This window comes from Taudactylus pleione, unplaced genomic scaffold, assembly GCF_031769625.1.
Source record: "Taudactylus pleione unplaced genomic scaffold, aTauple2 ptg000627l, whole genome shotgun sequence".
Classification (NCBI taxonomy): domain Eukaryota; kingdom Metazoa; phylum Chordata; class Amphibia; order Anura; family Myobatrachidae; genus Taudactylus; species Taudactylus pleione.
Genome location: NW_028285029.1, coordinates 2108426 through 2133152, shown reverse-complemented (window position 1 = coordinate 2133152; position 24727 = coordinate 2108426). Strand labels below are relative to the sequence as shown.

Genomic DNA, 24727 nt, shown 5'->3' with positions numbered 1-24727 from the left:
ATTATTATAGAGGTAAACTGACATTAACACATATAGGTATGCATTAGGATTATATGTAAAGCAAAGAGCCAGCACAAACAGTAGCAAGGGAGGCACCCGGTTTATGTAGCCACCAGACAGGGAGTTCAGTGATGAAAGTCCAGGTTATGTAGTCCACAGGATCTAGTAGTATGGAGAATGTGAACTCACAATTGTTCTTCTCACTTTGTCCAATTTATTTTTGTGTTGTTGTTTGTTTGTAGATCGGTGGGTTTCCTTCTGTTTCACTTCTGTTTAATGCTGATATAATGCCAATAATCAATTAAAAATGTAATTGGCGCTTCTAAGATAGGGCACTCCAGCCAAAGACTAACCAGCCTTACTATGAACCTTACATAGGAGACCTGGCATGTGAAACCAATGATTACTAACTACTCCCACAACACTCCCACTAATATTGCCAGCAATAAATTACCTTAAACAAACAAATAGCACATACCATTAAGCTAGCATCTGGTCTATATATCTAGAAGCTAACAAAGAAACCAAAAACATAAAAAACTAAATTCAAAGCCATCAGCTACAGATAATGTGCAGTGATAAACTACTTAATCTAACATTAGTTCTAAGTTAATTGTTCAGAGCAGTAGTCAATTACCGAATACAGCTGAGGCAGGGACATACAAATACAATGCAGCAAGAGTATGCTGGGAACAGTAGTCAATTACTGAATACAGCTGAGGCAAGGACAGTTTCTGTGAATAAGGAGGATCAGTACAGACTTTAAAATATCTGAAGATCATATTGATATCATGCTAGCTAAATTCAGACATAGGGGTTATGACCTAGAGTTACTGTACTACATATGGCTAAAACCAAATCCCTTAATATGGATCATACAATGCTGCTTATTAATCATAGGAAGGACAAAAACATTGAAATACTTCTTTGTGTATTACATTATAACCCTGTGAGTACTTAAATTATTCGGATCAGCAAAAAACATTTTGCTGATGGTACAATCAGATACTGATCTTAATCTGCAATAGTTAATCTATTATCTAGTTACAAATGTGGCTGTAATTTATGTGATTATTTAGTTAGAACAGATATCACCAATTTCAAAGTAGAAGCCCTCAGGCATTTTTTGATTGTTAAATGTTGCCTCAAATGCTCTTGCACTACTTGTGGATTTTTGCTATCTGGTGAGAGTTTTTACCACACTCACTGGTAAACCATATGCAATCAATTATACATTAACCTGTAACTCTAAATATATAATTAACAAATCATTTGCCCCTGCGGGCTCTCTTATGTAGGCAAAACAGAACGGGCCTTTAATTAACATATGGCTGCACACAGGTCGGCTATGATAGTAGTGATCAACCTGTTGCTCACCATTTCTGCAGTATTCCCTATCCATTATCTTCCATTTGTTATAGGATGATAGATCATGTCCCTGGTTCCATCAGAGAGGGAAAGAGGGATCTTAAACTTCTTCAGCTAGAAACCAGGTAGATCTATAAAATGGGTGCCCTTGTCCCCAATGGACTTAATGACCACTTTGGTCTTAACCATTGTTTATGATCTGCCATTTTCTCTATGTTTTGGATCATATAGACATTCACATTATAAGTTTGGATGAAAGCATGCAAATTACCTCTATTTGTTTATATAGATTGGGTAACATTACTTTACTACATATTATATGGATCTAATGCCCAAATCTCACGGGCACGTGAGATTCAGGGTTTCGCTGGATAACAGCCGGCTACCAGGAGCTTGAGGCAGGATCAAGATGCGGCCGGACGGACATTGGTATATTAAGGAGCCGTTCACAGTTTGTCTCTCTAGAGCCTCCTCTGATGCTCACAGCTATTTAACCACGCACACAGGATTGTGAACCATGGAGGTGATATGCTTATTTAAGCAAGGATACAGGTTCCCCGTGATTCATATCATACCGTTGATCTTGCTGAGTGAGACTGAAGATTTCTAACATTGCTGAGATGTGGACACTATGGAATAAGATTTATATTTTTTAAAAATAAATTCTTTTCACATACATTTTACATTTTTTGATCCACCTCCTCCAGCGGATTTTTTCAGATTTTTTCAGATCTGTTTAATTCCATTTAGACTTTTCTGCTAGCTATAAATTTATTATAATACAGCATGCATTATTTGGGATTAATTTATAATTCTATAAATGTCTGATTCATGAAGTCTAAATTACTGTAGGTGATTAATCATTGTATGTAATTATATTGTTTGTTGTTATTTTGACCGGTCAAATAATTTTATTCATTATATTAAATTGTTTGTATTCTTTATAATCTAGTCTTGGTGGTGATCTGCTTGTATCAATTCTCCTTACTATCCATTATCACAGATATTTTAGTTGACTAATTGAGAAATATCCATATATATATAATATAATCTATTTTCTCCAGTAGTTGCATGATTATGCCTATGTAATATTATATGTCATATCATTTATAATTAGATTAGTTTTTATTCGTATATGCTGTTCCTTATTAAGATTATGTATTATCTAATGTTAGTTTGTATTTTCTTGTCTAGTTGTGGATAGTTCCAATGGTGATGGTCACGGCGCTATGACAAACCTTTTGGTGTTTACATAATCATTCATGTGCCACCAGGCTGGGTTTGCAGTCTTGGCTCCAGAGATGATGTGCATGTGGTGCCCCTCTGTATTGTTATAAGGTGTGGATTTTATTCATTATTTGTTAGCCTGATGACAATGTTGGTAGTGCATTGAAATGTTGCTCTTGTTTTAGTCACTTTAAATAAATAATTTAGAACTGAGTGCCATGGCCTTGGATTTATCTTTGGAAACTTATATCATGGGCACCTGTTCCAGCTATTGGTGATTCGGGTGAGCTAGACCACACACACAATGGAGATGTATATATATATATATATATATATATATATATATATATATATTGTATACTATTATAATATTCTGGCATTTACTACAAAAATGTTGTGGCTTTATAAGAAGTAGTTTTTACATTTTGTTTGCCAGAATAGTTACCATTTTAGAAATGCAGAGAACTCTTTCTCTCACTGAGTCCCCCAGGGTTGAGACTTCCAGTCTCATCTCATATTGCCAATTGAATTTGTCAAATCCAAAATAAATTCAGGCCTTTGGAATTTCCAATACAATATTAATAGAAATGCATAGCTATAGATGTGGTGATTTTATATTTAGCTAAATCTTGATTGACACTGCAAATATTGCCCACATGTTCAAATATCCTAATGTTTAAAAGTATAGATGTTTTGCCTAAATATCATTCACTACATGGGCATTCAAGATGATATACATCCCCCATAATTGTACAATTAATATAACTTAATATGATTAATAGATGGTAAACATAATGCAAGATCTGCATCTGTTTGGAGAATTGACCAATGTTTTAGGAGGATACTGCTAATATCCCTTCAATGTGTGTGAAAATTTCCAGTGAAGACAATGTGTTATTTTCCATGCTGTTCCACTTTTGTTCTAAACAGAGATTCTCAATTATATTGTTTTATATCTCTAACTGAATCTTTAATTAGTCTATTACAATACACTATTTTGTTTTTGTCTTTCACATAGTTGTTGTTTTCCACTTTTGTATTGTAGGACTCTGTATTTAAACAATTTCTCTTTGTACAGAGTTTTCCCTTTGGGATCGCTCCTATAGTAGCAGGTGAGTGTGAACTAATAGAATGAAGAATTCTGCAGTTGTTTTTCTGTATATGTCAGTTGTGATAAATCCATTTTCTTCAATCCATATTATCAAGTAAAACAACTGTATTTCTTTTTTTACTAATCTGTCAGGTGGATTTCAAAAGCAAGTCATTGGTATTTAAAATAGATATGAATTCCTCATTTTATTTTTTTTCTCCTGTCCACAGTAACAAAATACCATCAATGAAATGGAGGTATATTAAGACATTTTTTATGTATATCTCAATGGGTTTACCAAAAACCACTTCATTCTCCTTCCACCCCAGCTAGAGGTTTGCAAATGTGGGTGCACAGGCTGTCCCCATTACCATCCCTCTAACCTTGACAGCCTATGCCCCAACTAATGCAATTCTCTATCTAAGGTGGAGGGAGATGGAAGTGGTCTTTGCTAAACCCAATGACATATACATGGAAATTATACTTTTTATTATTTTAACACCAGCACTTTTAAATTCAATTTACACTGGCATTTAATAATGTCTTATGGTGCATACACACAGTCAGATTTTCCTTTAGATTTGTACAATAACGATTTTAAAAATTGTTCAATCATTCATATCTGAAGGAAAATCTGACATATCTGACATGTTTGTCAGATGAATGATGAATGATGCACGTTCCCACTTGTCAGATAACCATATCTGACATCTGATGTGTTTGCAGTGAGATTTGGATGGTTCCATTAATTTTAATGCAGTCAAATAATGGTTCAATCCTTCAAATCGTTCAAATTGATCAATTATTCATCTGACAAATCTGTCACATCTGACCATGTGTATGCAGCATTAGACACTTTTTACTTTCACACATATTATCTATTATTTTATGACAATTTAAACATATGTTATATAGAGTTATTTGTATATTTTGAATTATTACTATTCACTTTCCCACTTTGATCACCTCACAGATTTTTGGCAAATGTTTTTATTTATTTTTTTATTTTTACAAAAACATACTTTATCATGGTTTGCACATATTTATATTTTTATTATTTTTTGGAGACTTCAGTTCACATTCAAGTTTTTATATTCACATCATAAATCCATTATAAAGATAAAATTGTTTGGCATGACCAAATAACTATAAAGTAAATAAGGATTCAAGATTTTTGAATCCGATTATACAAAATAAATATTAATCTCAGATACCAATGAAGATAATAACTAACATACTGAGACCATTGTCCCACAGCAAGTTAAAAGATCTAATATGAATATGAATAAGACTAAACTATAGACATGTGTGGGGTTGGTTCCCAGAGAACCAACAACCAAATTTAGGGGTTCCAAGTCATGCCATTAAATCCAGCAGTAACTTGGTTTTGTTTACATACACCTCTGCAATCATTGGATCAACTAACTCAGATGGAAACAAATAATGTGTGTGAGTCACTGTTCATTGACATGGATGCCAACTGGAATCACCAGCCATGTGAGATTAGGATGGCCTTGATTTGTAGACTGGTACTAAAATATTGGATTGGTCCCGAAAATGTAATAAATCCCAGATGCCTGGAACTAACAGTTTAGCCTTGAAAAAGCTCACATGACAATGAAATGCATGTTGGAACAGTATGTGTTACTATGATTTTTAATGTTTTAAATGTTTTGTGAAAATTGCTCTTGCCAGTCTAGTTGGGGCACCCTCTGGATTATAGATTAGTCAGAGTGTGGCACCATTGTGTATAAATTGTTTGAATGTTAATTTTTAACTGTGTATCTCAAACAGGAGAATTTTATCTGGCTAATTCACAGCCTTTATACTGTAGGAGCAGTCTGTTATTTGCACCAGATACCCTACCAGTCTGGCAGCGTACATTACTAAGAAATAAATGGCAACATTACATTAAAAAAATAAATAACATTCACACACAGAATAACTAAATTAATTTATTAATATCCATTAAATTAATTTCTGCAATTGTATGGAGAGCAAAGTTAAATGCCCAATATATAACAACAAGCTAACACTATAATTATTAGATGAAATATCCCTATAACCACATTAAAGACACTTTTTGCAGCTCCCAACAAGCAACTCCGGAATGCTTTAAATACAACACTAGAATAATAAATCAATTATCAAAAAACTGAGGACCTGATTCAGACCCGGTCGCAAGCGCTGAGCGCTCGCAACTGGGTCGATGGTGGCCCACAGCCCATGCGCACGATGGAGCCGGCTCCATCATGCGCATGTGCGAGACCCGGCTAACAACAGGCAATCCATCGCTCCTGGTCTCGCACCAAAGGGGGCAAGCTGTCGATGTTGAGTGACAGCTCGCCACGTTTGGTGGGTGGGCCGGGGGGTGGCTGCCCAAATGGAGGCATTCCTGAGGGAACACTTGCCATTTGGGAGCGGCCCCACCGACATCACAAGTAATGTCAGTGGAGAGTTTCTGGCTCTGTTAGAGCCGAAAGCTCTCAAGGGCTTGCGATTAATGAGACCTTACCACAAGGGTGTCATCACAAGCTCGATGGTTGTGATGGTCTTGACCATCATGACCATCATCTTGGCCGCTCGCTTTAGTTGTGGGTGGTCACCCACATCTATGCGAGCAGTCAGGAGGCCGCTCCAAAAAAGAAAAAATGCCCTGATTCAGAGCGAACTCAGGCCCTGCGTGCATATATGAAAATATGAACAATTTAATAGTTTATACACAGAACATGTTAAAAAACATTAAAAACAAGAATTCTTGAAAAAAAACTCTCATAATTTATGAATGGATTGGCTCCATCATGTAAGCTTAACTATCAAGATTGCTAAAATGTATATTATTAAATTAATTTGAAACAAAAGATTCCACAGGAAATAGTCATTGTCCAGAAAAATGTAACAGCAGTTTCCAATGGTAACTAAGAAGCTTCCATGTACATGGGACTCCACTATGAGGTGCCTGTGTGAATCCCAGTGATAATTAGCCCTCAGTAGATATAAATATTTAGGCCAGATGTAAGTTTAAATCCTTGAGTCAATAATTATTTTATGTGGTCTCCTGAACACACCCAGTACATGTTTCCACTTCTCATGCTGATCACCACAGATGTAGTAACCTCAGCAAGGGCTGGCAATAATGAAGAGCATTCTGGTGATCAGAGGGTGGAGGGAGAGCACACCCATCTTTATGTATGATGAGCAGTTTAGCATGATAATAGGCATCAACAGCAGTGGGCAGTTTCCTTGAAGGAGTATAATTTTTGATAATTTATTTATCATTTCTACTCTTATGTCAAGTGCTTATGCTGACACATCACTATGTGATATGTGCTGGCAAGTATAATTTGATGGTGTACATAAGTGAGTGTTCAAAATTTGCTATTTTTAGTCCTTTCACACACTCATTTCATCATTGGTAACTATGTGCTAAATTGCAAAAGTAATTACTATAATAGAAATAGAATAACCTAAAACACTTCACTTTCATGATGGTAAGGTAATTTTGGCAGATTATTAACTCCGGTTGCAATAAAATAGGAGAAGAAAATCACTAAAGTATAATATTGTAAAAGAACATAAATTATAAGTAGTAAAAGTCCATGGATCATCCATTTATAAAGTTTCCCATTGAACTTCAAAGCACCTATATGTGGTTACTAAGGTGCTAATAGTGAAGGTTTGAAAGTAATTTTCTGATTATGGAAAAATAACAAGTTGTTGGCAATCGGTAATAGATTTGGGGCCAAGTATATAAGGATGAGAGTTTAGAACATGTAAGAGTTCAGCATTAAGCTTTCACACTATTATAAGGGTCGAGTTGTATTTGTAAAATGGTAAAACATCTGGATGAGAGTTTAAATAGCAAGAGTTTTTTGAAAATTGTGCGAGTTTGCCTGTTCTCAGACTCTATTACATTGGCCAAGTTTAATAAGTTTAAGAGTTTACTCTCCCATTTTCTAAACTCTCACCCTATTACATTTTGTCCATAGGAGAGAATATAAATAATTCAGGCCTTTGCAAATATTTACATTTTAATATGAAGTTATATTGACAAATACCATCACAATAATCTTTCTCCAAATTATTCTATGCATTGTTCCTTGAGCAGGGCCGTAGCTAGTGTAGTACGGCTGGTGCCATCGCACAGGGCACCACAGGTCAGGGGGCCCTGTTTGGGCCTGTAAAATTTCTGTTTATTATCATTCTCACTTGTTGCTTCCTCTATTTTCATCCCCAGCATCTCCTGGCCTATCCTATCTCTTCCCTGGCCCTTCCCCATGAGGCATGCATTATGTACCTTTGAAAAATGAGGGAAGTGCCAATGCTCTTTCTGGCACAGGGCATCAAAAAGTCTAGTTATGGCTCTGTCCTTGAGCAAAGAGCTTACATTGTAATGGACCATGAATATCAAGTTAATAGATCCTGGTTATATAACAGTGCACATGTGATGTGTTACAGACAATAACTTATGTGCTATGTTGGATGGTGGGGCTTTGTGCAGCTGCGTGAACCCTAGCACTGCAGAGTCAGAGTTATCAATGCTAAGTTTAACTGAAGACTGTTGATATTTGGATCAGCTGTCTCGGCATGGTTGAAATACTCCATTGATTTTGTATCCACCACTGCTACTCACAGAGAGATGGAATTTTTATTACTGGGGTCACCTAGCCTGTAATAATTAACTTATTGAATAGGCCCTACAATAAATTAAATGAGACAGTGCAACAAAAATAGATTATGAATGATTGCATTAATATGCTGTAAATTAATTAAAATTGTGAGTAGTGTGTAATCTCTAATGAGCATAATTTATAATATGGACACTTTTCAGTCCTTGGCTAACTTGAGGGCAAACACAGCTGATGTATTTAGTCCATATACATCTATTGCAGAAACATAAACATATTCCCAGCTCTGCATCTGACCACAAATTCTAGCTCATCTGCAGATGTGGAGCATACTGTATTCAACTCAATATGTACATGGAAGAAGCAAACTATGTTACTTTTGCATGTGCTTCTTCAAACATAAATTCCTTTATTATTGTGAACAACTAAGCATCAGGACCATTGTTATGATAGTTTTTCTATTTTGTTACAGGAAATCAGATCCTATTAAAAGGGATTATTTTTTCCATGGAAAACAAGTGATTTTTTGTTCATTTCAGGTTTTATAATTATAAAGTAGCATTTAGGGAAGAATATACAGCCTAATATTCCAATACATGAAGCTAATATGGCAAACACCTCTACAATTACAGTGTTTTTCCCCTTACTGCTCAGATAAGCTGGGATGGCACAGACCCAAACACTGCAGAACACCAGCATGCTGAATGTGATGTATTTGGCCTCATTATAGATGTCAGGTAATGTCCTCACCATGAAAGCTAAAACAAAGCTCACAGCTGCCAGGAATCCCATGTAACCCAACATGAAATAAAAGGCCAACAAAGAACCCTCATTACATTGGATGATGATAGTCCCAGGAGTAGTGTCCATGTTAAACTCTTCAAATGGGGGAGAAACTGACAACCAAATGATGCAATTGAGGACCTGGAAAGATGAGCAGATCATTAGTAAAAAATTTGGTAGTTTGACTCCCATCCATTTTCTCCAGTAGCTTCCGGGTCTTGTGGCCTTAAAAGCGATGCAAACTGTAATAGTCTTGGCCAGGACAGAAGACACAACGATAGTAAATATGATTCCAAAGCAGATTTGGCGCAGCATGCAGGTTATATGCTTTGGATGTCCCAAGAACAGAAATGCACAAAGTAAACCCAACTGTAGAGATACAAGTAGAATAAAGCTGAGGTTCTGATTATTCGCTCTGACAATTTGGCTGTTTCGAGAGATAATAAATATTGCAATTATGAAAACAATTATAGCAGAAAATAATATGGCTGTGACAGAAAAAACTGAGGTTATAGTGTCCATTTCATAAGAAAGAAACTCTTGAGTTTTGGCAATACATTGGTTTTTTGCATCATTTGGCCATTCAGTGTCGCAGCATTTTACACAATGTTCATTGTCTATGGAATAAAAAAACAAATACAATATTTCATCAGTAATGGTGCCTTCTACCTCAGTACCTTAATTGTCTTTTTACTCTCACATGTTATTGCTCTATCCTTTCTTCATTCCCTTTCTCTTTTACATTTTGTTGATCTTTTACTTTCAGTCTATCATTACCTACCTTTGACTACATTTTAGTAAAAAAAAAACAGTTTAAACCCTGCTTTGTTCATTTCTGAATAATGATGATTCATTTTCTTATCTGTAGATATTGGTATTACCAATACAATTGTGTCTATGGGGATGTGGCATATTAAATGTCAACAGTCATTTGGTTCAAATGAGAATGTTGACATATTTCTCATGCCAACATTGATCATGTTGACATGTCATAATGTTGATTGACAGCAACCAAGTAAACATTTGATGTGTCAACATGGATAAATGTTGACATTGCTGAAATGCTGGCAATATATATTTGTGTAAATCTCGCCAGGACCATAAAGCTAACTTTATACTTAAACCTAATAGTAACTCTAACCACTACCCTTAATCCTGACCCTAACCTTATCTCTAGATGTAACCTTAACTAATGGAAATGCCAAAATTATGACAATCTTCACAATTCATTTGTCAACATTCTATGTATGACATTTTGCAGGTATTAATGTTAATGATGTTGACATTTTAAACTTATTGACATTATCAATGATCACAGTGTGGTGTCAGCATTGTAAATTGAGTCATTATGATCAAGGACATAGTAAGTATATAACTCCCATGGGAGTAGAAAAAAATCTTTATGAAGGTATGTTTTTGTGCATATATGAACCTAAACATATCATGTAAGCAACTAATTAGTATTTTTTGCAGTCTACTTAAGATTTAGTAAAATGTTAAAAATCAGAGAGAGGAGTTAACACTTGTGGTAATAAATGATGAAAAATGTTTGCTTTGTTGGCCTCATGTATCATAAAAGCAAAATTATATTTTCTATTAATTAATATTTTTACAGCTATGAAAGCTCATTTTTGAATGTCATATGTTGTAGAATCACCATACTGTATATATAGTACTGCTACAATGATTAACACTCATTTAATTACCAATAATATTATATTGATTTTAAGGTATTTATGTGATGTTGATTTCAAATATGACATTGTTTTTTTTATCACTTGAGAGTATCCATTATCTAAAAAATTCGAGAACATAAAAAAATACTTTTAATATTAGAAGTTGAGACAATATTGCTCTTTTATAAATACGGTAAATGTTTTTTACTCTGAGTTTTTCAAGTACGCAAATAAATGTGTGCAAAAATTATTTACTGGTCTGTTTAATCATCCATGAATAGTGGATAATAGGCATTTACAAAGTATATTTCATAGAGATTGTAGACATTGGAACATCATGCTTGAGAATGAGACACTTAGTGACCTACTCCCAGGGAAACCTAGAACCACCTTTAGGAAAACACCTGACTTAAAAAAGGAATTAGTGCACAGCTATATAAAGGAAGCAAGTCTGCCACTGGGCCTGATTCAGAGCCAGAAGCTATTTGGAGACGGTCATTCCAATAAAGGGGCTGGCTATTTAAATTGAGCGCTCGCTCTTTGTGGTTTGTTGACGCCTCCATGTCTGAGCGAGCGAACGAAAAATGCGCTCGCTATTTTGAAAAGACGCCACTTTTCCATTCGCAAAACACACGTCATCTCCGGTATTTATTAGATTAATCGGGTACATCGAAAGGTATCTGAACTGCTCGCAGTGCTTGTGGTAGGTTTTTCTTACCGCTATCACTGCGAGCAGTTCAGGCTAAAAGACAACCAAGTGATGTGGTCGATGACGCTCCTTTACTAACTATACACTCCCATTAAATGCCCTTTTGACCATTTGGCACACCTGCGTTCGGATCTCCACTCCCCCGTTTTCAAGCACCTTCCCCTGTTACCACGCACAAAAGGTACATTCTGTCAATCAAATTAGCAGCACCTTGCTGTTTTGCGAGTGCACGATTTCCGACCTCAATGACTGGTTTGTGCATGCGCATTATGACCCATACGCATGCGCAGTTGTGCGAACAACGCTCAGAGCGAACGAGCGGCCGCTTACGAGCGGCTATGAATCAGGCCCACAGTCCACACTAAGAGGGACCAAACCCAACAAAGTTTTTTTTCTATTGTGGCACATGTCCTAATTAAAAACGCCAACCTCACATAACTAAGTAGTGCTGCTCACAAAAAAACATTCGGAAAATATCTGAACAAATAGCCTAGAACAGCATAGTTGCCTATTATCTGTTGACATGCTTCTGTGGACTACAGAATGTAGGAAGAACTACAAGAAAAATTTAATTAAGATATGCATTGCAGAGCATACAGTATAAGAAATATACAAATAGGCCTGAGACACATTGGGTCAAATGTAATAGAGTGACAGTTTAGAAAATGTAAGACTATACTCACATTTTTTAACTCAGCCATTGTAATAGAGTCTGAGAACATGCAAACCCGCATATTTTTCAGACTCAAGTAACTCTCAAGATGTAAACTATTATCCAAATGTTTTTCCATTTTGAAAATACAACTTGATCAATGTAATAGTGTAAGAGTTTACTGCTAAACACTCAAATTTTCTAAACTTTCACCTTATCATGACTAAGATCCTAACAGTCTTCATTTACAGGAATAAATTTAGTCAGTAGGAATTGAAGAGGGAGAGACTTTAACAGAAAAATTAACATGGAGAGTTGAAATGGATGCAAACCCATAATACTTTTTAATCCAAAAGCTCTTTATCTAGATAATGAGGTGAAATAGTCATTATAGGTTAACTTATTATATCAGTATTTCATCTGAGGCATTTTCTCTAGCCACCCCGCTTGGCCCCTTTCTATTATGATCACTCCCTGATATCTGGATTATTATGTTTTTTACTTTTATTCTCATTCCCCCTTATCTGGTCCAATCTCGTCTATTCACAACTTTCCACATTGTATAGCTTGTTACCAATGCAACCAATTATTTGACTCATTCAGAACATCATCAGTTGCTTGTGTTTTTTTGCTGTACAAGCAGAAATGTAAACAGCAGTGATTTTAAGAGCCAAGTCACAGATTCAAGCTGAATAATTTTTTGTCCCTTTCACACATGTTAACCATTTACCATGGAGACCATAAACAATCAGTGACATCATCACATCATCAGTAATACATATCAATTCCCCTACCAACATAGCAAACACAGCACTCCCTGAGGAAGGCCTGAGTGACCGATATGCATAGGAGCTATCACACAACATCACTCTCTGAACTACTAATGCCTTTATTACACCTAAGCCTCCTAGCCTCACTGGCCAAGTTGAGCCATGGTGTCCCCGGGTTTTATAGAGTCTTGGCCATGTGAGATCACGGCACCAGAGGTCTCAGGTAACCCAGAAGACTCTGTGGAGACCACGTTGGTATGTTTGTAGCCTACACACACCAGGACACACTCCTTTCCCCCACAGGTTGTGTTTGGAGAAGAAGATGCACAGGAAGGCATCATGGAAAATAAGGTGAGCCCTCACAGGGACTTTTAATTGGGTGCTGAATACAAGGCCAGCATTATGGGAGGTGAGGGACACGTTACTCCAAAACACTGACTTATTTTTTTAATATTTTTTTTTCTTACCCCCTTACAATTGCCACCTAGCAGCTGTACATCCATTGCCCAGTCTGCTACTCTTCAGTAGCAATCCCCACATTTGCACGTATAATTTTTATACCACTGTTTGGAGCATTGTGTACCTCCATATTATAGTGATTCAAACCTCATACTGTATATATATATATATATATATATATATAAGTTAGAAATCCAATGCACCACATTGCTTAAATAAATACAAACAGAAAACTCTGCACTCACCATTGTTAAATCACTCACAAAAATATAGAAATAATTGGGTTTTGGTTCAAGCATTGATCAATGCATTCAAACCTGCAGCCCACAATGGTGAGTGTTGAGTTTTATATATATATATATATATATATATATATATATATGTATATATATATATATATATACACAGATGGTGGTGTATAAGGGTGTATCAACAAGTACTACTGCATAAGCAGACTGAAAATAAGCATCTCAGTCATTGCACACAAGGGGAGGAGTTTATGCTAATAATAACTGTTATGCTTTGGATGCATCTTGTGATAATATGGTTGACATGTCCGAATTTAATAGCCTTGCAGGACATATAGTATAAATACACTTGTGTAGTCTTTTATCCTCCATTCTGAAATTGAATAGAAAAATGGTCGCTACCTTATTTTGACTAGTCTATTGCAGAATAAACTGGTTAATAAAGTAGCACAGTGCCCCATTAGACTTTGGAGAGCAGGACCACACATGGGTAATCCATCTCAGAATCCACCTCCACCTTGTGCTTTCTTATTTTAAAAAAATCTCTACTGTACAGTATGTCTTCCTAACTGCTTTCAGAAGATTGTAGGGTAAACTGGAACTAAACAAGTATTGTATTGCAACTTTTCAATTCAAAGCAATTAATTACGGAACATGATTTTATTAAGATTTTGGAATTGATTTACAAATTCTATTAATTTCATCCACCGAAACTTTTAGACAAAGTTGTAAAATTAAGTTGAATCCTCACTATAGTCTATTGGCTAAAACATTTTATAACCCTTTAAAATAAACAGTACAATGTTATTGTAAGCTGATGCATAAATTAGGTTTGCTGTGAAAAAAATTACTCTTTATTTCATTAGCAAATTAAAATGGTAAAATATTTAATTTATACATATACCAGTTTTATTAGATATTTCCCCTTCTGAACACGGCACACAGTTATAGCAACACGCATGGTATCCTTCCCTTGTAGCTTTTCTGAATCCACTGAGACACTTTTCTGAACATTGACCTTGTGGCATCTATTAAAAAAAAAACAGTTAAGACTATGGATGTTTCCTGTAACTGAGTCTTCCATCATATCCCCTTATTTTAAAATTGCAACAACTTTGGAATAGTAAAAACAAAAAATCTTCAGGATTATTTGCAAGCAGGTACATAATCCATAGGTGAATATTTATATTTATGGAAAATGTACTTAGCTGATTATGGAGACAAAACACAAAACATAGATAACAATTTTTCATAACTATTTTCTTTGAAACTTAAATATGTAAAACCAAAGTCAGGCAGAAAAATCATCTATGAGACGTGATATAGGTGGCTGTGCTGGACAGAGGACCTGATTCAGACCCGGTCGCTAAGGAGCAATTGCTCGCTGCCGGGCAATTGTTACTCAGTGCGCATGTGTATAATTCGCAGTGTGGGCATGCAAGCCAGTCTCAGCAATGGGGAATCATGCACTCGTAGCACACAGACTGGATGCTACTCTAAGTGACAGATAGTGTTGTTTGTGGGTGGTAACAGGGCAAGGTGGTTGTATACGGGAGTGTGGTGTTGCGAACACAGGCATGTCAGGCCAACAAAACACCATTTAAAGGGTTTGCATAATTAGCAAAGTAGCATCATTGTACATGTCACCTGCATGTATTTCAGCCAGCACTTGCGGTGGGGTAAGGCTACATCAAGGGCTTCGAGCAGCTCCGATGGCTCTCGATGTTACTGATTAATCAAACTATTCCAGGAGACGACGGGTGTTGCCAGGCAAAAGGGGGAGTCTTAATACACTTGTGGGCGCTCAGTGCCATAGCTCGCTAAGACATAGAGGGCATCCGTAAGCCACGCAGTGCAAGCATTTAATTTAAATATCTGGCCCCTTTTTGCCAGCGAGCGGTCGCATCTTGCGAGCGGGTCTGAATGGGCTCCATTGTGTGTTGTAAATTTATGTTTTTAACTTCACACAATCATATTTGAGATAAGTAATTTATTATCAAGGAACATGAAGTTTATGTAGAGCTGTATGCTTTAGAAAAAGGGAGAGGGGATTAGGTAGAACCTTTGCTCAAAATCTATCCTGTTATTTTAAATGTGAATACCCCATATTATGTATGTCTTCATATACAATAATAATTATTTGTTACTATGGGAGTGCAGCCTATTACAACTGATAAGGTGAGTTACAAACAAAAGAAAAAAAATACACCTCAGAGTGATGCACAAAAGGGTTAAAATATAACTTTTATTAGTTGTGTATAAAAATTTTGGTAGTAGCAGCAAAATATTGATATCAATTATACATAGAGTGATTGGAATAATTGTGACTAAAGAAAGAAATGTGATTGAACACAAGAACAATTTTCCCACTATGTATTTCTTACTGGGCCTGATTCAGAGAGATGCAATGCCGATATTTACGTAGGGTGAGTGATTGTTTGCCAGAGTGCATGCTTATAAGTTACAATGTGCACATGCCGTGATAGCTTTGTGATTACATTCACACTTGGAAAGTGAGTGACAGGTGGTCAGCATTTGGGGGTGGTGGGTCAGAAAAATGCAGCCATGTCTGACCATTTGAATGATGTTTCATGGGTGTGCATAAATTAGACATTGCAATTGCATTTGCAGCATGAGAGCTCTCAGCACACAGTGTGGGCAGCGGGTCAGACCTTCCGCAAGTACAAAATAGCTTCTTGATGTTACCAATATTTAAGCAAGTAAGTAATGTTGTATGCTGATTAGAATACAGCAGTGGGCTTCCCAATGCTTGGGTGATCTTTGCAACCATTAGTATATTTTGGCAGCTGCATTGCGAACAAAATCACAGCTGCAATTGCATTAGTGTCATCTTTGAAACAGGCCCAGGATTTCCCCTCATTGGGAAAAGATGTGTATTTCTGTGTTCTTTCTCTTAGGGTGATATAATTATGGTCAAATAAGTAAGGAAATATTAATCCAGTGTCTATACAGTTGATATGGGAGTGGGGGAAAACTTTTTAGGGTATATGTTTAGTTCTAAATAAATTTGGTTAGTAAAAGTGTATTACGGTAGATTTGTTGTTAAAGTTTCCAAAATATTTATTTTAGTCCTTCACAATAGCTTAGCTTCTGTGATTAGTGGTGATTTCCATTACAAAAAAAGCAGATAGTTGAACATACAAGATAAAGTGATTTTTTACATACTTCAAAAAGTTACAGTGTTAAATATTGTTTATAGTTTGTATCCACAAAAATAAATGTAATATTTGTTGATATTCCTGTCAGTTCTGGATCTGAAATAGCACTTTACTGTTAGGAAACTAATAATTTTAAGGTGCCTATACTGATCATAATCAGTCCACATCTCTTATTTGTTCCTATATGGCAGGAATGAGATGGATGGACTTTCTCATTTAGTAATTTTTGGGCCGACATAACTATGTTTATTTAAAATGTGATAAAATGTGATATAACATTAAAGTCGATTTCACATTTAAGAGACACATAAACAAAATAAAGTTCTTAATATAATCAAAAGAGTGACAAATAGAATAAGTTGCCCTTGATTAAATTATGTAATTTGCCTTGGAGAATTTATTGCTGCTAAAATACTTACAGTATTCATGTTATTTGGTCTATTTATACATTTAAAGTAGCAATTAAAGTAGCATTTACTTTATGGATAGTGATAGATAGATAGATAGATAGATAGATAGATAGATAGATAGAGAACAGGGTTCTATAAAAGAAAATACCACTACATTTCAGTCATATAGGACCAGATTCAGCAATCACAACTGTAATCGCCTACAGATAGAAGTTTAAAAAATATGCTAATGCTTGCCAAAGCACTACCAACATAAAGACGCCCACTGCTTTTCCTCATATCCATCCAATGTCGCTCTTCTGCATAAACATAGGTACCAAACAGTGTAAGAGGTCTAGTTACTAAGCAGTGTTAGGAGACAAAGTGAAATGAGATAAGGTACCAGCCAATAAGCTCCTAACTGCCATATCATAGGCTGTGTTTAAAAAATTCCAGTTGGGAGCTGATTGGCTGGTACATTATCTCCTTTCACTTTGTCTCCAAACACTGCTTAGTAAATAGACCTCTGAGTGTCCTAGAACACAGAGAACTCTCATGTTCAGACAGATTTTTCAAGGCTAACCCGACTGATATGATCGGGCACTGTAATTTGGTTATCTAGGGACAATCATACTGTATGTCTCAATTCAGTCACATATTTTAACTGTCCAACTGGAGTCATTAATCTTTTTAAGGAGAGTGAAATAGTGTGACATCTGGTATTACATTGTGCTGACCAATAAAAAAAACTAGGGTTTGTGTTTCGTTCCACCCAAACATCATGTTATCCTATAAGAGCCAAGGGTTTATATTTTTACAACTAACCACATCATGTTAATTAAGATATTGACGTCATATATTGAAATCTAATCTTGAGTTATTATATTAAGGGTTTTAACATACAGTAGCTTAATAATCATATTCATCCAATAAAGATCATTCCTCATTAGAAAATGATCATTACCTAGAATATTGGTCATAGTTTCATCTTATCCAATAAAATCTGAGGTGGGGGTTGGGAGGTTGTATATTTGCAACCAACCACATCATGTATATTAGCATATGTAAATATTGACATACTGGGGTCATTTTATTTTGGTTCCATTTAAAATCGACCAAAATAGAGCCACCATCCCCACAAAATTTCCAAGTGTTTCTATTCAAAATAGATAATTTACTAAAAGTAGATTTTGGGTTTTATTCTGATTTTGATGGTGCATTGATTTCTGTTTAAAGTTGTATTTGAATTCTAAATGTGTTCTAATAGAACCCCAAATCATCCAAAAAAGCATAGCTATTGGCAAAAACATGTAATGTATTACCTACAAACACCTTCATCCCAGTGCTAATATGCAGTGCCTTTAAATACCTTATTTATGAAGCTAAAGTTTACCTTGTGCTTCTCTCCCATGTTTTTACCCATCATATTGATTTTTCAGGCAATTCTACATGATTTAAATCAAGTACATCTGTTTCTCATGGTACTATTGAAAATGGCAATTTTGAGTCGATTATGGGTTGATTTTCATATCGACTGTTAGTAAATAAGCATTGGGGAAGTAACAATGGTCAATTTTAAGTTCTAATTTTGTGTGAAGTTGAATTTCTGGGGATATTGAAAGTTTACCATTAGTAAATACCTGATTACCAAAATTACAACCAAATTAACCTCAAAACAGAATGGAACTAAAAATCAACCCTTAGTTAATTTATGCCCAGGTGTTCTCGAATATGGGCCTGATTTAGCTGTGATCACAAAAACAACTACATACGCAGATCGAGCTATTGCAAAATTTGTGAGCATATCCTAAGCATATACTAAGAAAAACTCAGGCACAGACTAATATGGCAATACCATTGACATCAGAAAATTTATGAACTGCCGTGCAATGAATGTGGTCTACTGCATTACCTGTGACTGTCAGATTATGTATGCTTTAATGCAACATGGATGCTTAAGGAAAGAGCATTGGAACACATTGGTTCCATTAGGAATGCTGAACTTCAGTAGAATAAATAACTTACGACCATGGTGAGACATTTCCATTTTGAACATACAAATACTTACAAAGATTTCAAAATCTTTGACCTGTAGAGAATTCATCTTTGGATTTGAAGTGGCAACATCACCACCAAACTTTTAAAAAAGGAGAGTATGTGGACCTTCAAACTATTAGTCATTAAATTTTTTTCTTTCTCTTTTTTAGTTATCATGTTTTTTCTCATTACTAGTATCATCATTTTGTCTCACCCATTTTCATACCATTTGCCATTTGTTAAAATGTCACCTCTTTTTCTATTTTTCTCACACAACACATCATTCTCTTTATTAAATGACATATATTTTCACAACACTTCACTATGTATTTACATTATATACATCAAGTACACACACATCACTTTTATGTTATTATTTCTCACCTATTTAATCACTATTTTGGATGATACATCAGACTCTTTTTAGATGGCATCACCACCGCTCACATTTTTTTTTGTATTTTATTTGTCATCAGTATCATTCTTTATGCTTAATGATTATTATTATTATTATTATTATTATTATTATTATTATTATATGTTTATATTTATTTTAGTTTTTGGTTTCATTTTTTTATTTTCATTTCCATCTCTATTTCTATATTTCTATTATTTTTATTTCCTTTTATGTCATTTTTTTCTCTTGTTTTATTATTTATGTTCATTATCATATTCAGGATTTTATGACCTTTTGTCTTCAGCCATGAAAACTACAATACTTTGCTTCCCTCTCCTTTCTTTCACATATTATGTCCTTGATTGTCCAATGATATCACCGATTTATCTACTCATATATGTGATCTTATGAATTTAGTGTTTCTTTTCTTTCATGTTACATAATTGCAACATTCAATATTTATATGATGCAAACATCATCTATTCTACAGTATAAAGATCTTCAGTACTGAGGCAATTATCATGTGGCAAGATTATATAATTATCTTTGCACTTTTCCAGCAGCATTTATTTTTCACTTAATTTTCCAGATTTACTTTTTGTATTTATATATCATAGGACTTACTTTGAATTTTTACCTGCTTTACCCATTTTATACCCACCATTCAAAATTGTATTATTTTTGCTATGTGTAATCCCTTTTTTTCTCAAACACCATGTCTCTAATTACAAACCATCCAATTCTTTTCAAACCTATTTTTTCTACTCTGAATACCATTGGGTTATATGCACATATCTCCATTGGCTAATCAAGATGCCACTCATTCTAATGTGCTAAGCCATTGGCTTAGCAATGCTATTTCAGCCTGAACCTTGACACTAGCAAGTTAGGCTGATATCTGTTGAACAAGCTCTTCTTACTTAGGGTGAAACGTGCATCCAGCTACAGGTCCTGCCGGTGCCTACAGGAGCTTCTATCTCTGGGCATTTGGAGGATACCCACTGCTATCACTGATCAGGCATATAAGCATATTCAAGGTACTCTCCTTGCTCATCACCCTCTCATCTGGTCAGGCATATGTACTCTGCAATACTTTGTAAACGTTGGTTAACTTTCTACACAGACTACAGAGATTAACTATCTTCTTTCACTTTGCTATCACCATATGTTGGAACCCTGAGCTGTTTGTTCATTGCTTTAGCACACATCCATCTTCTGACCATGACTGTACAATGCCATTATTATTTTCTATTTAGACTCTTGTTTGTATTTTTAGTGATCCAGAGATGTCTGGTCACATAAGATCTATTTATCAAACATTGTATTTCGCTTTTGGGTGCATACACTATAGATACTTTTGCTTTATTTACCTCCAGATTTCTCTTATCTTTGAGTACAATTTTACTAATATGTTAATTCTATCTAGTTAACTTGATACTTGTTATGTTGATTCTTACAAGACATCCAGGTGACATTATGTATCTCTCTCATTTGCATTGATGTTTTTATATCCTTGAGTAGAGTTACAAATTATCAATTATGCACAGCCATCTATTTGAACTCTTTGCACTAACTGATAAATTGATTAGTTAACTACTAGGTTATTTGCATCCTGATAACAGCTAGATTATCCTGCTAATCAGATAATAACTAGATTGATTCTAACAAGCAATCCAGGTAATATTATATATCTCTCTCATTTTTTTGTCTCATGAAGGACCATATATTTACCCCAACAAGTGTATTTGAGCAGTCAGGATACTGACTGCTTTACTTATTATTATAATAATAGGGGTGTGTCATCTTAGAATACTCTTTTCATATGTCAATGTGCTACCAATAAGAACTAAATGATTATCTAACAAAGCATTTACAAGTAACAGAGATTTGAGCAGTCAAGATACAGACCTTTATTAACTGATAACTATTGGGATGTGTGTATTTTTAGAATACTCATTTAATTTGTCAATGCACTACCAATAAGGACTGAAAGATTATCTCAATAAGCATTCATTTATAATGAATGCATTTATAATAAATTAATGCATTCAATTAAAGTAACAGAAATTCTGGAAAATAACTTTTGTAATTCTTGGGAACCTTTATCTCCATGAAAGGGTTAATTGTTTCCTCCTGTCTTCATCTCACACATATGTAATCTGTGGGAATATATTAACCTGAAAATATTCACCAAGGTGGGCAATTTCAGTTACTAGTAGCCATCTGTAAGATTACGTGTTTTTCTTTTTAGACTACTAACACCAACCAATAATTATAAATAAAGTTGATGCTAATATGTATGTCCTTACCATATTTATTTTCCTTCATGTATGAATTAAAGGCTATGTATTGTGTGTGAAGTAGCACCATTATGCATAATGAGCCTGACAAATGTATATTATTTCATTAATATTAAAAGTTATATTTTAATCTAATTACCATTATCTGTATATAAGTTGTGCCCCCACAAAGGGTTCTCCAATGTTCAACATTCTTGCAGGTTCTTCTTTTCTAGTTTTTCCTGTAGAGATGTTTCAAATGAATATTCTATGATATTGTTGTCCACCATGGGGAGAACCGCCAACAATATTTATTTTTATTAGGCATTATTGTCTTCATAGTGTATCTTATTTGATGGTTGGTTCTATAATTTATTATCTTTAATTATCACTATATGATAAGCAACCACTACTGTTATCTTGTACCCAGAAATCCCCCCTGATAGATTCAACAGCAGGCAGCATTTTATTATGCTCTGTCCCCTTTTGAGAAAATGCAGTGATTTGCATGTCAATAAAGTGGAGGGGGAGCCAATTTAACAAGATTCATTCAGAATAAAGTCTTTTGGCATTGCCCCCAATTGACCCATGAATCTTGGCTTTTGCTGCTAGGGGATCTAATGACATGGTGCTAGCCTGCCAGGTCACATCTTCATCAGAGTAAGTATGTGTAATGCATGTGTGACACATGTATGTGTGTATATACTGTATATGTGTGTATGTATTAGGGATGTGCAGGCTCGGTTCTACTCGGTTCCGTTCGGTTCTTTTTACCGGATCTTATTGGGTTTCAGCTGTCACGAGTTTTGGATAGCCAATAAGATTCGGTAAAAAGAACCGAACGGAACCGAGTAGAACCGAGCCTGCACATCCCTAGTATGTATATCTATATGAATGGGTGTGCATGTACAGTATATCTATGTGTATATGCATGTATGTATATATTCAGGTATGTGTGAGTGTATATATATATATATATATATATATATATATATATATATATGGATAAAGTGTGTGTGTGTATATATATATATATATATATATATATGCCACAAACAAATGAAGGAACTGCTCCTTAATTTCAGTTTTAATCTTCACCACCCAGTACAAAATACACCATCGCTGTACACTTTATCCAGCCTTTAACAACAAATGTAGGCAGTGCATATAAACATAGGAAAAGTTCAGAATATCCCAACAGCAAAATACTTATTGCATCAATACTTATTGCGTCTGTCGACTTCAGTCCATAAAGGGCCATTCAAGACTTCCAGCAATTAGACAGCATAGCACCAACAGTTACAGCATGGCATATAGGTATGACACCCCTCCCTTCAAGAACTGGATCTATAACCCTTACCTGTAATTCAACATTCAATGCAACTGTGCCTTCCAGATGACCGCGCATGTGCACTCCGTAAGTCGCGCGAGACAGAGCACATCATGTGCCCTCTTTAGCTACGCGCGGTCATGTGGCAAATGTTTACTTCTGGGATTTAGATGGTCAAAACAGTGACCTAAAGAAGAAACTAAGTAGAAAAAATGGAAAATCCCCATAAAGGAATTTAAATAAACAGAAAAAATATACAGAATAGAAAAAAGAGGAAAAAATGGAAAAAAATAATAACAGAGGGAAAAACAGGAAGAAATCAAAAAAGAACAGGGGAAGAAAAGAAAAAAGAAAAAAATGGGGAGAGGGGAAAAAAAGAGAAAAAAGGAGTAAGGGAGTAATACATATTCAAATAAAACAAGATAATCCAAGATGCTCATTAAGGCCTTTGGGGGACAGCGTTTCTAAGCAGTGAATCCATCTGCTCTCAGCCTGTAGGAACATCAGTGAACAGTTGCCTACACATTTGAGTACAGGGATGTGATCAATGATACAATATCATAAGGTAGCAAGGCCATGTCCATATTCCACGATGTGTCTGGCTATGGGATGTTCACTCCATCCTGAAGAGAGGGCCAAGTGAATGGTGGACTGATGGATGGCCATCCTTTCTTTAAAAGCTCGCTCAGTCTTTCCAATTTAAATACGCCCACAAGGGCAGCTGATAAGATACAGTATATCACTAACTTGCTATGGCAAAAAGCCAGTGTCATACAAATAACTTTTTCCCTGTGTAGGGATGATAGAAAGTGTCCCCAGGTATCATATACCTGCACATAGTGCAGTTGATGCACTTAAAGCAGCCACATTTGTTGCTGTTCAAAAATTTTTCTTTTACAGCATTGCCAAGTTCAGGTGGGGTATTGTTCATAATATTGGTGTGGACCACATAATCTCTAATGTTATGTCCTCTCTTGTAGGCTGTCATGAGCTTGCACACTTGTAATGTTTAAAGTGCCAGATCTGACTGGAACTATGTTGATTAAACAGATTGACTAAAATTAAGTTTTTATTGGTATTGCTTAGTTTGCGGAATCCATTGATGGCCTCCTCTCGTGGTATCTTCTTAACCTGTAGCATGGTGGAGAGCAGTTGAGATCTAATGTACCCACAAGCTTCAAATAGATTCACCATATTGAGAAGCTTGCTCTGTAGTGTGGATGTATCACTCGTTATCCTTCTTACCCTCAGCATCTGCGAGTGTGGCAGTCCTTGTTTCAGAGGAGTGGGTGGTGGCTTGTTGCAAGGAGAAGATTATTACAATCTGTGCACTTGTGAAAGATAGCTGTGGATATTTGTCCATTATTGACAGAGATTGACACATCCAGAAAGTTGACACATTTTGTGTCAATATTGTACGTAAGTTGAACTGGTGACAAGGATGCATTGTGTGTTTCAAGGAGTTGAATTAGATCTTCATATTCACCCTTCCATAGCAGTAGAAGG

The 24727-nt window shown here is 35.4% G+C and overlaps 1 protein-coding gene across 1 annotated transcript; it reads right to left on the bottom strand.

Moving 5' to 3' along the window:
- Positions 1-8799: 8799 nt before the first annotated feature.
- LOC148479260 (vomeronasal type-2 receptor 26-like) lies at positions 8800-14638 on the bottom strand. The gene is made up of 2 exons (XM_088454676.1): positions 14515-14638; positions 8800-9713 (listed from the first exon to the last, which is right to left on the bottom strand). The coding sequence occupies exons 1-2, from the start codon at positions 14636-14638 to the stop codon at positions 8800-8802; spliced, it is 1038 nt and encodes a 345-aa protein (XP_088310802.1).
- Positions 14639-24727: the final 10089 nt, after the last annotated feature.

Coding starts and splice junctions, on each gene's coding strand:
- LOC148479260 (XM_088454676.1), bottom strand. CDS start 14,638: ATGCCACAAGGTCAATGTTCAGAAAAGTGTCTCAGTGGATTCAGAAAA. Junction 9,714..14,514: donor GGAAATATCTAATAAAACTG/GTATATGTATAA, acceptor TTTATTCCATAG/ACAATGAACATTGTGTAAAA.